This window comes from Heloderma suspectum, chromosome 10 (genome assembly GCF_057233095.1).
Source record: "Heloderma suspectum isolate Gila_16-S chromosome 10, 16-S_ref, whole genome shotgun sequence".
Classification (NCBI taxonomy): domain Eukaryota; kingdom Metazoa; phylum Chordata; class Lepidosauria; order Squamata; family Helodermatidae; genus Heloderma; species Heloderma suspectum.
Window position 1 is genome coordinate 19,257,325 of NC_139467.1, and position 17,900 is coordinate 19,275,224.

General features: G+C 47.5%; 1 protein-coding gene across 2 annotated transcripts in view; it reads left to right on the forward strand.

Moving 5' to 3' along the window:
- The window catches only part of SCN1B (sodium voltage-gated channel beta subunit 1), a 53,457-nt gene extending 38,285 nt beyond the window's left edge, over positions 1-15,172 (forward strand). The window contains exons 3-7 of one of the 2 annotated variants that reach the window (XR_014785114.1): positions 4,212-4,455; positions 8,310-8,451; positions 9,887-9,997; positions 11,946-12,013; positions 13,952-15,171. Coding sequence is in view for 1 of the 2 variants with exons in the window: in XM_084815404.1 (XP_084671530.1) it covers positions 4,212-4,455; positions 8,310-8,451; positions 9,887-9,953 (453 nt within the window). In the remaining variant the exon portion in view is untranslated. Of the gene's footprint in view, positions 1-4,211; positions 4,456-8,309; positions 8,452-9,886; positions 9,998-11,945; positions 12,014-13,951 lie in introns of both variants that reach the window. The other variant, XM_084815404.1, reaches the window with a different exon arrangement.
- The last annotated feature ends 2,728 nt before the right edge of the window (positions 15,173-17,900 follow it).

The following is a 17,900-nucleotide window of genomic DNA, read 5'->3' on the forward strand; positions in this document are numbered from 1 at the left end:
CCAGACCATACTTTAACCTGGGAGTAACCAAAGCACATGTAACTGTGGCCAGATCTGCTTTCACCAGGAATTGCCGCCATTGTTGCACCAGAGCAGTGCAAAGTCAGTAGTAGACACAGCTGTCACCTGTTTATCCAGGAGCACATCCAGACTACAAACTTGTTTCTATTCCTTTCTGAGCCTAGGTCAAGGTGCTGGTGCTTAAAGTCCCAAATGGCTTAGGACCCAAATACCTAAAGGAGCATCACTACCTGTACTGCCCATGTCTTAAGATCTTCAGAGGGGGCTCATCTCCAGGTCCCTTTGCCAGAGAAAGCTTGTTGTGTAGGAACTAGGGATGCTGGAGAAATTCGAGATGGATTAAAATGAGCTTGGATTTCTAAGAATCCAACCTGCGGAATTCGCTGTGGAGCAACCCCCTCAGGCCCTGCGGAGTCCATGGACTTTTGGCTATTTTTTTTTACTTTCGTGAAATTTACGCATATAAATCCATAGAAAAATACGTAAGTTTCTGCTGAGGAAACGTAGAATGGAATAGGGAACAATGCACTAAATGTTACATACTGGGGTAAATTATGTAAATACTTGTGTAAATGCTTAGGTAATTATTTCCATACTTTTCCACATGACGAAAAAAAAATATTCGCATCCGTCTGTGAGCGGATGATGGAACAAAAGTCACCTGACAATCAGCAAAACACAGACGGGGTGGATTTTACACAGTCTGTACATCCCTAGTAGGAACTAGGCAGAGAGTCCTCTCTGTGGTGGCACCCCTCCATTGGAATGCCCTTCCCATTGATGCTCCACAGGCACTGACACTATTACATATCAGCACCAGGTTAAAATGCCGCTATTACATTTCGGCACCAGGTTAAAATGTAATCCCCACCCAGGCATTTTGAAGTATTAGTTTGAGCTAGGGATGTCTGAGGAATCCATTGTGGGGGAGGGGTAGAGCTTGGTGAATTTTCGCCAGCTTGGCCCCTGACTCTGTCTCGCTCATCCGCAAACTGGCCCGACTTGTCGTGTGATCTGTTGGGCCAGCTTGCAGTTTTTCGGGTTTTTAAAAATTTGTACAAATCATGATATGTGAAAAACCGCGGCTGTAAATATTTATATAAATAGTGCAAATTGTGCTATTCAGGTCCGCAATTGTGATTTCCGCAAATATGTATAGCCATGATTGTGTGCAAATCATGACTCACACTTTTTTAAAAAGCTGGCAAAGTTCCCGAGCTTCAGGAACTGACCCGCTGCTCAGCTCGCAAATGAAAGCCAAGCCGGGTCTCTTGTGGAAATCCATCAGGCCCAAATAGGGCCGGATTTCCCCGCGACAGGCCACTCTAGTTCGAGCTTATGGTTCTGGCCTGTTTCTCTTGTAATGTTTTACATTTTTATTGTAGTATTTTATTTTTTTACCACCCCTGGTATCAAAGGTTGATGGGTGAGTTAAAAATACTTGTAATAAATAACATAATATAAATTAAGAGGGCATGTGATCCCATCCAGAACAGGCTAGACACCTATTCCTGGGTTGGCCATTCATCCAACCCACAGAACCTCTGTGGTGTCTGGATTAAGCTCCAGTTTAATTAGAGACCACACTGCAATTTAGGGCGCAATCCTATTGGACCCACCCTGGGTACTTGTAGGCCTCCAAACTTGGAGGCTCATGAGTATCTAATGCAGAGCAGGAGGTACGAGGTGTGTCACGCTCTGCATTTTAGTTAGACAGGTGATTTTGCCCATCTAGCGGAGGCTTTTGGGAAGGGGGAGGAAAGGAGGCTGGGGAAGGCTGGAGATACCTCATAGCCCCCCTTCCCCAGTCCCCCTATCCCTGGGAACGCTCCCTGTCACCCCCTATGCGCTCGTGTTTGCGAGCCCATAGCAGCAGCCAGCGTGGTTCTCTCTGCACTGGCTACAAGGCGAGGGGCGCGGTTTCCTGGCTCCGAGCTGAGAGCCAGGAAACCGAAATATCCTGTGTCCCCCAGACACTGTCTAAGGGGCATAGGATTGCCCTCTTATTTGAATTTCATAAAGTGCTTTGGAAGGTGGTGGATGCTCATTTGTTAAAGTGCAATCCTATGCTTGTTTAGACAGAAAAAAGGCCTACAACTCCCAGCATGCCCCAGCCACCATAGAGTTGTAGGCCATTTTTCTGCCTAACCATGCATAGGATTGCACCCTAAAGGTTTTTAAGCAGAGGCTGGAGGTCACCTAGCAGGGATGCTATAACCGTGGATTTCCAATGTCAGCAGTGGGTCCTTTCCAACTTTTGATTTTGTGATCCTATGCTCATATTTTGATGGCTGTATCCTAAGGTAGCCTTCCCCAACCTGGTGCCTTCCAGATGTGTTGGACTGTGACTCCCAGAATCCCCCAGCCATCTATGTCCAGCTAGGCTGTCCTAAGGCATCTGTTTATATCCATGTCTTATTTTTCCAGATTCTGCAATGATGCACCTGATCTAAGCTGAGCGTAAGATCTTGGATGTTACTTTGGCTCGGGTCCTACCCACTGCTGGCATGCAGGCCCTGACAGATTACCCCTGAGGAAATGCAGACATTAACAGAAAAAAACATTCCCCGCTCCTATTCTAGAGCAATAGCCTTTAATCTGATCACACCAAGAATCCACCTGCAACCTGGGACCTAGTTTAAGGCTGCAGTCCTATACCTATTTACCTGCGGGTAAGCCCCATTGAACTCAATAGGACTTACTTCTGAGCAGAGATGGACAGGATTACACTGTGAACACTGCTGTGTGTCTATGTCCAGTGGAGGCTGGTGGCTCCGTGAATCCATTCCAGGTTTCAGTCAGAACCAGCCAGAATTGTAAAGGAGTGATAAACCTATTTTAGGGGTAATTTTCAGCACCTTGGATAGCTCCTTTGAAGTTCTGGCTGGTTCTGACTGAAACTCAGAATTAATGCACCCCCCACCAAATTTGGAGCCACCAGCCTCCACTGCCTATGTCCATTTTCCTTCTTTTGTCCCAAGGATGGACCCAGATGCAAAGGAGGACAGCAGAGCCCCTGTGCTTTTAACAGTAGTGTAGAAGAGGGAATTCCAGCTGGTGCAGCTTTTCATGCCGAGGCAGAGAAAAGATGCACCTCCTGAAATCACCTCTGCTACATGCTTTGTTAGAGCCCTGGTTCTCCTCTGCATCTGATGCTTCTCTTGCTCTCTTTCTGTTGTTATTGGGTTTTTTAAGCTAAGCAAAGAGCGACAACAAAGGAAGTGGTGAGGGTGGCACTTGTACGATGCCTGTAAGGTCAGCATGTGGCCCATTTTTGGGTCCTGACCTACAAAATGACTGATGTGCAAGGATGGCCCCTGAATGGCTCATAGACCGGATCTGCTCCCTCTCTGTGTTAACATGGGCATAGCCGTTGTTCTTTTCAAAGCAACTTGGGCTTGATCCCCATGGAGCTGTCTCCCACTCTGCCCCAAATCGCACCTCAGATCTGCTACCTGAGATGGTGGCCTCCCCTTTCCCTCTTATAGGATCACCTTGGCTAATCAAACTTTACAAAGCTTCTTTCAAAACTTTTTAGAAAAGCTTGTTTCTCCTGTGTCTTATGTTGCCCTCTCTGTCAAGGATTCCAAGCACTCCCACTGAGTAGTGAGGCAACAGAGACTTGTGCAGTCCACAAACTCTTTTATTCAGTTAATAGCACTTCTTTACACCAGTAGTGACTACAAAGGTTGGGAACCGTCCTCTGGGCCTAATTAGCTAAATAGGGCCTTTGTTAAGGATGGTACCGAAAGCAGGGCAGTTGCCTTTCAACTAATGGGCACGTTTCCCACCATGCTCGACAGTTTTTTCCTGGGCTGCTCCCTTCAGGAGGGATCCTCCCAACCCAACTGCTGACAGGCAGCCTATCTGGAAGAACACCTCCCACCTCCTGTCAGCTCCGCCCGCTTAACTCAGTGGCGGGCTCTGGCATCTGTCACTTTCGGTGCTCCCTCCCCCTCAGGCTGGGTTTCCCATGAGGAGCGGGGAGGACAGTCTCTGTGCTTGGCCCTCCTGCTCGATAAGCCCCTGGGAAGGTTCTTTGCTGACTCCTGGAGAATCTTGGGGAATTTCCTTCCCTGCTCCCTGTCTCTGTTAGGCTTCTTCTAGCTCCGCCTCCGAATCTGAGTCAGAGTCAGCAACCAAACCAGGAACCCTGGGCCCAATCCTGACACCCTCCACCTTTCCTCCAGATCCTTCGTTATGATGCAGAGGAGAAACTCAACGTGATGGACTCTCGCTTCGAAGACCTGGTGGTGTGGAACGGCACCAAGACCATCGCGGACTTGCAGGACGTTTCCATCTTCATTACTAATGTGACCTATGAACACGCGGGCGACTACATCTGTAGCGTCAACCGCACGCTTCATTTTGCAAATGAGTTCTATCACAACATCATGGTCAACAAGACCATCCACGTTGATGTGGTCGACAAAGGTAAGGGCAAGGCTGGAGCAAAGGAAGTGGGGAGGAAAGAGCTGGGATGAGGATGCTGGGGGAGTCTCATCAGCTTGCAGAGCAGTGATGAACTTAAAACATCAGAAGAGCCCTGCTGGATCAGGCCAACATCCTGTTTCTCCAGCATCCTGTTTTCCACAGTGGCCAACAGGATGCCTCGGAGAAGCCCACAAGTTGGTGTTATTTGCGGAGGACTACAAGCGTGAATCTGTCCAAGGAACAGATTAATCAACTAAAGCTTTAGTTGATTTATCAGTGGCAGTCGATTATACCTGGTGGGGATGACAATTTAGGGCACACGTTTATCTCTGGAGGCTACTTTGGTTCTGTTGTGTTAGCATAATAGGAAATGAACAATACAATATGAAAGCTAACCCTAATAACCGATGCATGGAGCTTTTCTTTCTTAAAACTCTTAACTTGTCTTACACGTCCTTCTAATTCCTCAAAAAGGCACAGTGTACACCGAAATTCTATACATGTCTGCTCAGAAGTAAGTCCCATTCAGTTTCAATGGGGTTTACTCCAAGGTAAGTGGGAATAGGTTTGCAGCCTTAGCACCCTGCCCTCTCAATCTCGAGGAAGCTTGTGCATTTTTCACATGCTCACCGCCTCCCTCAGGTGAAGACAGAAATAACATTCGCAGAGCTGGTTTGGAGGCAGCTTCAACACGTGCCATCCAAGTGGACATTTTCCTCTCCAGGGCTGAGCTCCAGGAAGAAATACAAAACCGTCCTACAACTTTGCAATAAAAGCTGTGGCTTCTTTTTTCTTTTATTTTTATAAATGAAATAAACAATACCAACAACATAATCAAATCTTCAGTTTCCAACATTACAGTATTCTGAGGAAGAAAAAGGGAGGATAGCAAAAGAAGAAAAAAAGAAAAAAAAAGATTATATCTAAACTTCAATAAAAGCAAACCAAATATCCAAATATAAATCCAATTGCAGATTATACCAATACAGCACTCTTCCAAACATTGCAGGTATTATTAAATCTTGAATCCGCTGCACCATAAACGGTGAGCCTTATCTTTCAGTGTCAAAACCTCAGTCTTACAGCAAAGGAACGGGGGCAAACAATCCATTTCCATTGGCCATATATTACCATTCATTTAACGCGTATTAATAAACATTAAAGGTTTAACCAGCAAAGAATAGTAATAATCATAATCCCATTATGATGATGATAAAAATAGTAATAAAAAGAAAAAGAAATTTAAGAAAAAGATAAAAACAATAAAAACAAAAGCAAACCATTTGTATCTTTTAAGTAATATATCTAAAAATATATTTATATGTGTACACACACATACACACACACAAACAGAAGCTGTGGCTTTTTCCAGCTTGAGTACCAGTGATGTATCTGAGACATCTCCCCGCAACTGTTTTGCGACTGGGGCTGTTCGCAACTGTTTTTAAGAAATGTTTCTTAACAAACAATGAAAGGCAAGAGATCGACAGGTAAATTGCCTGTGCAGTGCTTAAAAGAACACAAAGCCAGGCGACTCACTTTGGAGGGAGAGGCAAGCCTTATGTCAGCACCAGCATTTGACCTCCTAGAATAAGAACATAAGAAGAGCCCTGCTGGATCAGACCAAGGGTCCATCTTGTCCAGCTTTCTGTTCACACGGTGGCCAACCAGCTGTTGACAGGAGACGTACAAGCAAGATATGAATGCAGCAGCACCCTCCCGCCCATGTTCCCCAGCAACTGGCATGCATAGGCATACTGCCTCTGATACTGGAGGTAGCATATTGTCATCAGGACTAGTACCCACTGATAGTCTTCTCCCCCATGAATTTGTCCAGTCCCATTTTAAAGCCACCCAAACTGGCGGCCATTGCTATGTCTCGTCGTAGCAAATTCCATAGTTTAACGATGCACTGTGTGAAGAAGGACTTAGTGATTTATTTATTACATTTCTATACCGCCCCATAGCTGAAGCTCTCTGGGCAGTTCACAACAATTAAGCCCTGCCTTTTCTCTGTCCTGAATCTCCCACTAATCAGAATGTATGTCAGCCGTGCAGATTGCAAAGCCTGCTCTTGTGCAGGGGAAGAGCTGCAAGTCACAGGCAGAGCACATGCTTTCAGGTGCACAGTCTCAGGCCTGGGGGCCATATCCCATCCTCCTGGGGTCCCAATCCAACATCTGTTTGGGGGTTTCCTGGCTTCTGTGCAGCCCCCTCGGTGCAGCCCCTCGGTGGTTGTAATGCTCTCCTAAGGCTTAGTTATTGACAGTAGGAGCTTTAAGCTAAAATATATGGGTATATTTTACCCAGATATTCCTTTTGCCCCACCCACCACTAGAATGTGGTCGATGAGAGCTTCTCTGAAATGGAATTTTGCCCTCAGGCTGAAAGAGGTTCAACATCCCTGATGTAAAAGATCCCAAGTTCAATCCCTGGGGCCTCTAGGTAGGGCTGCGAAAGGCTGCTGCCTAAAACCTGGAGTGCTAAGTGGTGCAGATCAGGGGTGGGGAAGCTTTTCCTGTTGCAGTCATGTCAGTGGAATGGTGAATCCACTCTGGGTTTCAGTCAGAACCATTCAGCACTCTAAGGGAGCTATTCAAGGTACAGAGCATCTCTGAGAGTTCTCACTGGTTCTGGCTGAAACCCAGAGCAGATTCACTGCTCCACTGACATCAGTGCCACTGGCCTCCACTGGTCCAGAGTAAAATGTGGGTGTGGTGAGAGCAGGGGTGGGTGGGGCCAAAACCAGTGTGGGTGGAGCCAGAATCAAAGTGGGTGGGTTTTATGAAATGGGCTGGGGCACACCTGAAACTCAGCCACAGTCTACCTGTGGCCCTCGGGCTGCAGGTTCCCCACTCCTGGCATTGACAATACTGAGTTAGACAGAGTTGTGCTGTGTCTCAATAACATCCAGGTAATCTCGAAGCGATGAGAAATCAAGCGCTGCCCGTCAATTCATGAGCCTCCCCCCTCGCCCCCCGACCAGTGCCAAATTGTCCAGCTATCTGCTTGGAGCAATTGTTCCTGAAAAGTTTTCCCACTGCTTGTTGTTATGCCAGCGGTGGGGAGACATTCGCTTGCTTGGGCGGCTGTTAAAAGCACAGGAACAAGCCAGCAAAGAGGTTGGCAGCTCTTGTTGCTTCATTCCCAAGCTGTGAAAATCCTTTTCAGGATAAATATCCTTTGGAGGAGAGAGCAATGGGCGAATAATGTCTTTATCACTTTGAACACTGTTCTGTTTTATCACATTCTCTACTGTAATGTATGTATGTCTTTTTATTATTTTATATTGTTCCTACATTGTTTTTATAATGGTTTGTTGCTGTTTTATATCTGTATTGTGAACTGCTTAGAGATTTGGGGATACTAAGCAGTATAAAAGTAGTAGAAATAAATAAGTTTGTAGTAAGCTTTGCAGAATGAGTAATAATGCATTTCCAAAGTAGTGGTTGAGCAGACCTTGGCAGGGCGCAGAAACAACCGCCCAGGAGGACCGTGCAGTGCGCTAATCCCCAAAGCACTATCAGCAACCTGGAACTCCCCAAAACATTATGATTTCCTGGTCCTGCCCCTTAAAATAAACACATATGTCTCTTAGCAGCTCCTTCCAGAGCCCAGGGGCTCAAGGAATATTACAGACACGTGGGACGCAAAGTGCCTTGCTGCAGCTGGGAGCCCATTCAATGTCTGTTGCCCTCTAACATCAGCCAGGCCATATTTGCATGATAGAACACAATTCAAAATCTGGTGCCTCCCTAGCAAACAATGGGCCTGAGCAAATACAGCTAGCAGTGTGGGTCCACGTACGCGCGCGTGTGTTTTGCACATCCTCATCCACGTCCTCCCTTTCACAGCTAACCGGGACATGGCGTCCATCGTCTCTGAGATCATGATGTATGTTCTCATTGTTGTCCTGACCATCTGGCTGGTGGCTGAGATGATCTACTGCTACAAGAAGATTGCCGCGGCGACGGAGGCAGCTGCTCAAGAGAATGCGTAAGAAGTGTGGGTTGGGACAGGAGTGGGGTCACTGGGGGTGCACTTTGGGAGGCAGAAGCCAGGAAAAGGAGCACTGAGGAAGGGGGAGGGGTCAGTGATGGCTGCAGGTTTGAGACCCCCCCCTTACCAAAGTGTCCTCTGTTGGGCTACCTCCTACGTTAGTGGACCCCCCCTTCAAGTGGGATTATGTGGTAGTGTGAGAAGGGATATCCATTGCCTGGAAATCTGGCCCTTTGAAGGTTTGATGGCGTTATACAAGGCGCCCAACTTGGCTTGTATTTGTGAGCTGAGCCGCAAGTTTTCCCCAAACTCCAGGGATTTTTTGCATATTTGTGTGTATGTGTGTTGGCCGCAATTTGCACGAATAGAGATTTGCGCAAATTGCGGCTGTATTTTGCATTGCGCAAATTATGCAAATTTGCACAAAATTCAGCCGTAATTTGCACAAATGGAAAATCTGCTAACTGGCCCGACTCGCTGGAGACCAAGTCAGGCCAGTTAGCAGAAAATGGACCAAAGTCTGGGGGACTGAACCGGCAAAACTTTGTCGAGCTCCACCACCCAAATGGATTTCTCCAGCATCCCTAAGTGTGAGCAACTCTGCAGTGTGTGCGGAGTGGCTATGAGCTGCCTACCATTTTAATCTTCCCCAGTGCCCTAAACCCTTGCCACTTTTATAAATGGGATTGTGGATTGGGGCGGGGGGGGGGGGAATTGTTTTTATTGATAGTTTCCTGCCTTCAGATCTATTGATATAGGGCAGCTAGAAATATTTTAATAGAAATAATTTTTATGAAAAAATACTTATTTTCGAAATGTTTTAGGACTTCAGTTAAATAAATTGCTAAACCTGATACCTTGCAGATGTTTTGGACTTCAGCTCCCATCAGCCCCAGACAGCCTATCCAAAGGTCAGGAATAGTGGGAGCTGAAGTCCAAACCATCTGGAGGGCAGCAAGTTGGGGAAGGCTGCTCGAGAGCAGTGCTATATTACGGGCATTATGGGTTATTGAAATGGTGGGCAACTCCAGGTTTGGAGATGGGGCTCTCAGCAAAGTGCCCTCTGTTAGGCCCCCATCTAGGTCATTGGCTGTTTACTCAGCAGCAGTGGCAGGTGGGAGCAACCTTGCTTTGATGCCCACCAGGCAGCTGGGTGTGGGAGCCTGAAATTTGAATTACCCAGAATGCCACTGAGGCACTGGCACTTTGGGGCATTGTGGGAAATTAAAATGGCGATAGCTCCCAGACCCAGCCGCTGGGTGCTCATTGGAGACATTATTTTGAAGTTATCTTCAGAGCAGGTATCATCAGGAATGGGCCATGCTAGGGCAGTGGAGCGTGCCATGTGCTGATGCCGGCCTGGTTAGGCAATGGGGAGCTGGGGAAGCTGGACAGAGCCCTCACAGTCCCCCTTCTCTCTGTGTCTCAACAGCTCCGAATACTTGGCCATCGCGTCGGAAAGCAAGGAAAACTGTACAGGGGTGCAGGTAGCTGAATAGCCCATGCAGGGCCGTCGGTGGGCGCAGGGATTCCTGGTTGACAGGTATTGTTGTTGTTGTTATCATCCTCATCCCATCATTGTGCATGGTGCACTGCAGAGTACAGCATAAGCAAAAGATAGGCCCCTGCCCCAAGGGACTTCCATTCAAAATGTAGATGGGAAGCAGGGAGACAAGAGAGGGAAGAGGACATATGGGAGAGGCAAGAGAGTGAACAAGGGATAGATATCAGCAAATTTTTATATTGTATTTCATCATGTCATATTTTATGGCTATAATTTTTAGCACTATAATTAAACTTCTGGTGAGCCAATTTTTTTTGCAGATTTCGCTATCGTATTTTGCTTCTTATAAACATTTTTAGCATTCTAAATGAACGTATTGCAGTTCTTGTGGTCCCTTTGATCTGGTTAAGAGATTCAGGGTGCAATCCTATAGGGATAGGCGGCTGCCTCTGAACTCGGAGGCGACTGCCTATCCAATGCAGGGCAGGAGAAGCACGGAGGGGGTCGTTCCCTCCGCGCTCCTCCTGCCCTGCATTTGCGGCTAGACAGCCGATTTTGGGAGGAGGCTGCTGGACAATGCATAGGATGTGTTGTACAGGTATTTCTGCCCTCCCCGCCCCAGAATGCCCCCTGGAATGCCCCTTTTCAGCCGCACCGCGCTTCCCCTTGTGAGCGCGGAGCCCGGGGTCGTTCCGTGCTGCCTGCGAGGCACTGCGGAAAGGGGGGAAGGTCGGTTCTCCGGGAACCAACCTCAGAGTGCAGGCTATGAAGTCGGTTCCTGGAAAACCAGATATCCTATGGCCGTCTAGCCACTGACTAGCGGCCATAGGATTGCTCCCTCCATTGTTGTGAACCTGCCCAGAGAGTTTTGGCTACTGGGCAGTAGAGATATGTGGTAGGTAGGTAGGTAGGTAGGTAGGTAGATAATGTCAGCACATGCAATGACACGTATTTAAGGCTCATGCAATTGGGGATGATTATTAGGATTATTTAAATGTATACATCGCTTTCCACCACAGAAAGCGGTTGCAAAGCGACTTACAGACACAAACACAGAAATGCATAATAAATATAACAGAAAAACCCCAAAATCAATATGAACTGTAATCAGCACAATAACACAAATAACAATGAACACTATAAACACATGATCTAAAAGCAATACAGTATGAAAAATGTTCAGCCACGATACACAAATTCCCATCACCCACCACGCCTCCTATCACAGCCTAGAATGAACACCACAAAAGCAGCCCACAAGAATTGGGGTATAATTCCTATCCAGATGCCCAGGAAAATAAGTATACGTTTGACTGGTGCAGAAAAGATTACAGGGTCTGTGCCAGGCAAACCCTATAAGGGGTTAAGCCAGATGCTTAATGGGACAGATGTGTTTTGAGGAGGGTCCTGATGGGGTGTGTGTTTTGAGGAATGTTCTGCTGGAATGTGTGTTTTGAGGAGGGTTCTGATGGAACGTGTGTTTTGAGGACGGTCCTGATGGGGGGGCGTGTTTGTTTAGAAGAGGGCTTTGATAGCGGGGGTGTTTAGAGGAGGGGTTGAGTTGAGAAAGAGGTGGCACCATATAGGTGACAAAACATAGTGACCGCTAGTGACTGCTGACGGCCTGGTTTAAGAGACAGATATAATCTCCATACCCAAAGAACCCAAAATCTGGTTCTCCTGACTGTCGAAAATCAGCACGTGCAACCCTGCTTTACATACAGAAAAACATCTTTAGTGGTTTGAGATTGCATTTAATCCCTCGCTCCCCCCACAAGCACACACCCCAGTTTGTATTGACAATGACTTTGACAAACAGATGAAGAAAAGGGTTAATTAGCATTCATGTGGTGAGAGCCAGTGTGGTGTAGTGGTTAGTGTGTTGGACTGGGACCCGGGAGATCTGGGTTCTAGTACCCACTCGGCCATGAAGGTCAGTGGGTGACTTTGGGCCAGGCACTGACTCTCAGCCTAACCTCACTCACAGGGTTGTTGTGAGGATAAAATGAGGAGGATCATGGAAGCAGCCTTGGGTTCCTTGCAGGAGGAAAAAAGGTAGGATATAAATGTAATTAATTAATTTAAATAAAATATAAATAAATTTGATTATTAGTTCCCCTTTTAAATTAAATAGCAGGGGAGACCGAGCGATGTCCACCATGGGCAAAGTTCTGTTCCTGCGTAGGCTGCCAACTGATTTACAGAGAGGTGTTGATGTGCATTTAACAACTACAACACAGGGAAGGATTGGGCAGATGCAGCTTCTCTGTGGACTATGGTACAGTGTCAGTAGAACCGTATCTGCTGAGGCTTTTTCCGCCACACCGTTAAACCCAATGGCAGTTACAGGTTTTAGGAGAGTTTGGGGCAAGATGCCCTTTGCGGGGTGGGGTGTGTCTCCTTCTTGCCACTGTGAACTAGTTTTAAGTGCAAAATGTGTTCTTGCAACTGGGACAAGGGAACTTGCTGCAGGTGAGTTGGTTAGTTCTTGGAAGTAAAAAGCCCCTTATCTCACAAGAAGGTTTACCTTCACGAGGGTGCTTCTGAAGTTAGCTGTAAGCCTGGCTGTGTTAGGGAGTTATGGGCAGAACTCCTGAAGTTATGGGCAGAAGCTGTGACCGGGTCTGAGGTTAAGGTAAGCTGCATAGATGTATATTTAAGATAAGGAACAAGAGCTACTGTTGGGTAGAATGTCATAAATAGCAAGATGTTGACTTGTTGAGCAGAGAGATCTTGGGAGAACAAAAAGCCTAACAAACATGATTACTGAAGCTCTGCCAGCCTGCCAGATAGGTAAATATAGGATCTCACTGATGACTGTTCTGTTGGTTGAGAGGAGTAGAACTTTGATTTTAACAAGAAATATGCCAGCAACTCTTTCTAGTCTGCTTCGAATCATCCCAATTATATTGTATCGTGATGTGTTTTGCTTGTTTCGTCACTGCAAAGTTCTGTTATTCTTGAATACTGTTTGAGCAATAAATATATATCTTGCGGTACCACTTTGTGTTATCTGGCTTGAGGGGTGCTTCAGGGACCACCACCCATAAATTCTGATAATTCTTGAAGCCCAAACCACTCAGCTGGGATGTATAAATCTGCTGAAGAAGTTTATTTGTGTAAACTATAAGTTATTACAAAAAATAACTGAGAGAGATAGGTCATCACCTTTACAATTAACGGAAATAGAATGTAAAAACTTAACTGTGATTGCAGACGAGACCACCCGTTTAGTAACATAAGGATCATGATCAGATAACAGTACTAGTATTTTCTCATATAATGTTCTTCCAGACATTGTTTTTAACAGCGTAGCAATAAATTCCTTTCTTGGAGATGAATGCAACTCACGAAACAACATGTAATGAACAATATTCTCTATTTGTAGGGCTCCACAAATACCTAATCACTGTATAATCGGCAAGTTAGCATACCTTCCATCTAAATAGGCAGGGGCCATTGTCTGAAAGTGTAGCTCAGTGAAAGCTTGCCTCAAAGGCAAAAATGTCAGAATCTGAAAGTATGGGGATAGGCTTCTAGCATCTTGTTCTGAAGCCACAATATCATCTACTGAAACTAGAGGACTGGATAGCTCCCCTGTCCTGACTTCAATCCGTTAGATATATACAAACCCAGAGTTTTGTATAAATCTGTTGCTAGGTGAGGGTCTATCCATATGGCCGCAGCCTTCTCTCTTGGCTAGGTGAGTCACAGACACACCTGTTGAGGTAAGAGAAACAGGCTAGTGGATGGAGTATGAATAGTTCACCAGTCTCACACAGGGAGATCAAGAGGGCCAGGGGGCTCTAGGGGTTGGCAGCGGCCACCTCAATGAGACATGGGCCTTGGAAGGTGCCCAGTGACGACGACCCCTGGCACTGGCCCTGCAGAACTCCCTTCAGGCCAGAAAGAGTCCGCAGGCCTAATCTCACAGTATCGTTATGCAGCGGTGGTGATGGTGATCTAATGCCATGTCCATTAACATTGTTGCAGGGATGAGGCTTCGACAAGGAACGGAGGAGAGGGAGAGTGACTCAGCAGAGACATCAGCAGCCCCTGAGAAGAGTTGCGCTGGAGCCAAGCAGCCCCTCCCCACCTCTGCACGGCCGTTTTCCTTAACAAAGCATGCTATTTTTACTAACAGAGCTCTGTATCCGACCCAGCCGCCCAGGGACAGACGCTCTTGTGTTTCTAAGGGAAAGGGCGGTTCGTTCTCTGGCAGGCACCTTGCTCTTTTAAACACGTTCGTTCACCTTTTGGTGAGTGAGAGTTGCCCCTGCCACAATGCATGATGGGAAAGCGGCATGGCTGCCTGCTCACGTACTGCGAAGCTTGGGGCCCTCCGCTGCCATGGTGCTGGGCCAGCCGGAGGCCTCTTTTCTTTATGGGCACTCGCACTTGCGCTTTCTGATTCTTTGCACATTTCTTGCGCTTCGAGTTCTTTCGGTTACTTCGCTACCAGCACTTTCTATGGGTCTGAGGAGAGGAGGCCCCTGCTGTTGGAGTTATCTGCCCCACCCTTCTCCCCTACATGTCATGCGTTAGGTCTCTGTGCCTTGACCCCTTGACCTTGCTCCCAGTGTGGCCACAGTCAGCAGTGGATTGGAGCGGTGTTCAAGATGGCTGCTGCCACCTACAAGTTCCCAAGGCCTAATCCATGGAAGGGACCTTAAGATGGCGGACACTATTGTTCTACTGTGAGAACACCTTTGAAGGGTGAAATATCTGGTTCTCATACTGATATGAACGGTGGCACTCAAAGACCTATTCCTGCAGGCATCAGCAATGTTATTTTCTGACAGGATTTCCCTCAAGGCTGTCACCCAGATGGAGGATTTGTTCAAGACCTTGTGCAAAAGGGAGTCATCACAGAACAGAAATCTGACTGGAGGGAGGCCATTGGATCCAGATGTTCCTCCATGATGTCCCTGACGTTTGTTACTGTCGTGCCCTTCACTGCGTCTTGTCGAATTTGCTTCCTGTTTTGGCCCTCATTTGGTACAAGCAGGTTCCTGCTACGAGGCCTTCATGCCTCTCCCCTCCTCAGATTTCCCTTTCCTCGATCCAGCGCCACCTAGCTAGGCCATTTTGGCTCTTCGGAGAATACTGTGCCCTCCCCTCTCCTCAGACCCTGGGGCCGGTCCCAGGGACCAGCTGCCATCACAATAGAATAGGGTTTGTTCATAAATAAAAGACGATTGAATTTCACCTGTTCTGGTTGGCATGTGTTGTTCCTGTGGGGAGACGGGATGTGCTCATTTGAAAAAGCAACGGACCGTGGCACGGATAGCTCTTAGCAGGGGGAAGATGGGATATGCCTTCCCCAGCCTGGTACCCTCCAGATGTGTTGGACTACAACTCCCATAATCTCCCAGGCAGCTGTGGGTTTTGGAAGTAAAGGAGAATAGTGAAAGGGCTCCGGTCCTTTTCACTTGAAGGCGCTACTGCTTTCCATTCACTATAAATCTCTTTCCATATGGTTTTCTTTGTGGTGCAGTAATTAGACCAGACATATTTTTTTGTAATCCTCACAACAACCTTGTGCGGAAGGTTAGGCTGACAGGCCAAGGTCAGCCAGTAACTTTTGTGGCTGAACAAGGATTTGAACCTGGGTCTCCCTGTGCTGCCCTCTAGTCACTCTGCACTGTACTGGCTGCACACTGGACTGGGACTACATCTGGAAGACTGGGCCTTCTTTTTGGCTTGGAGCTTGTGACGGGAGCAGCAGTGGCCTGAACGACGGTGTGTGGTACGTGTTCAAACGCCACCGTCTTGCCATCTGTTAAAACTGCCCAAGAGACGCTTGATTCTCCCACTCCCGCCATCTTTTCTGAGTGGTGCATCTCTTGCAGGAGTCAGAGAGGCTCTTCGCATGACATGAGAGCCTGCCGTAGGTTATTTAACCCACGGTGAGGCTGTGGTGTATGCAGGCTGCGTGCAGCTGCCATTTTTGAATCTGCAACCCCTGCTTGGCGGTTGTCATGTCATGTGAGACGCAACTGAGGATTAAATAACCCTCGCATTGCCCACGGTCTGTTTTAGGGTTATGTGAGGGTTGTTTAACCCTCGCATAACCCACACTCAGAGAGTTCACACAACACGACAACCCCTGAGCAGGGATTGCGTATGTAATGTGGCACCCTTGGCTGCCACAGCTTGTCATGGGTTAAATATCCCACAATGAGCCATGGCATGTCATCGTACAGTGCTTCCAGAGGCACAGCTCCTAATGCCACATGCCAAGGGACATTGTGGAGGCATTCCGTCTTTCCCTCCTTAATGGATTTTTGGGGTTAGAAAATAGAAGACGTATTTGTTTGTTTGTTTGTATATTTATTTCTATACTGCCCAATGAGCCTCGTGTGGCGCAGAGTGGTAGGCGGCAGTATTGCAACCGAAACTCTCCCCACGACCTGAGTTCGATCCCGGCAGAAGCTGGGTCCCAGGTAGCCGGCTCAGGTCGACTCAGCCTTCCATCCTTCCGAGGTCGGTAAAATGAGTACCCAGCTTGCTGGGGGAAAGGGAGACACGACTGGGGAAGGCAATGGCAAACCACCCTGCTACAGTCTGCCATGAAAACGCCAGCGAAAGCGGCGTCCCTCTAGGAGTCAGCAAAGACTTGGTGCTTTCACAGGAGGAACATTTCTTTTTTTATACCACCCAATAACCGAAGCTCTCTGGGCGGTTCACAAAAATTAAGTTAAATTAAAAATTAGGTGTTGGGAAAACAGGGCTACAAACAGACATCAGGGCCGGCACCCCCATCCATAAAATTTTGTGAATGAGGCACAGAAATTACACAATAAAAGCATCGCCTGGAAGGCTTTCCCGTAGGGGAAATATAGCTCAGTGGTGGAACAGGAGCCTTGCATGCAGAAGGGCCTACATAAAATCACCAGCCTCTGCAGTGAAACAAGATCTCTGTGAGCAGGGCTGAGACAGCCAGTGTGGTGTTGTGGTTGCAGTGTTGGACTAGGCCTGCCTATGGCCAGGAGGATGCAGGTTTGAATCCCTGGTCAGCCATGAAGCACAGTGCATAACCTTAGACCGTCACGATCTCTCAGCAGCCTAAGGTACCTCACAAGGTTGTTGTGACGATAATATTGTGAGGTAAGAACTTGAGCTCCCTTGGCAGAGAGCCAGGCAGTACTGACCCTGATGGACCAATGGTCGAGCTTGGTAGACACCTTCACTCACTGTGTAAGGCAGTTTATTTACTTATTTATGACATTTCTACACCGCCCAATAGTCAAAGCTCTCTGGGCAGTTCACAGAAACCGCCCGGAGAGCAGTTAGTTATTATATTTCATTTATATATTTGAATAATATGATTTCTCTTTCAAATTGCTATCCCAGTGTTCATCTGAGATGCTCAAGGTGGCTTAACGTCAGACTACCTTACTTGATTCTCACAACAACCCTGTGAGGTAGTTTAGGCCAAGTGATTGTGAATTGCCTTGTGTGTCACCCTAGAGGGTTCTTTTGGCTAATATGGACTCAAGGTCGCATTGATGCTCTTGTACTTTGTGCTAGGGGTGCACGAAACCCACTTACCTGGTCTCGCAGCTTTTCGCGGTCGGGGGGAGGCGCTTCGCTGCTCTCCCCCCGAAATTCAGGCCGGGGGGGGGGGAGGCTTCCCGCCTCGCCCGGCCGAAATTCAGGCCGGGGGGGAGGCTTCCCACCTCGCCCGGCCGAAATTCAGGCCGGGGAGGAGGCGCCTCGCCTCGCCCGGCCGCGAAATTAAAAGTTAAAAACAAAACAAAACGCCCCCGTGATAGGCTACGTGACGATTAATGTAGCCTATCACAGCTAGATCTGCAAAGTCAGCCATGATAGGCTACGTAAATCGTCACGTAGCCTATCACGGGTGACTTAAAAAAAAAAAAAAAAGCGTATGCAAATGGCGGCCCCCATAGGGAGCCGCCATTCGCGTTCCGTATTT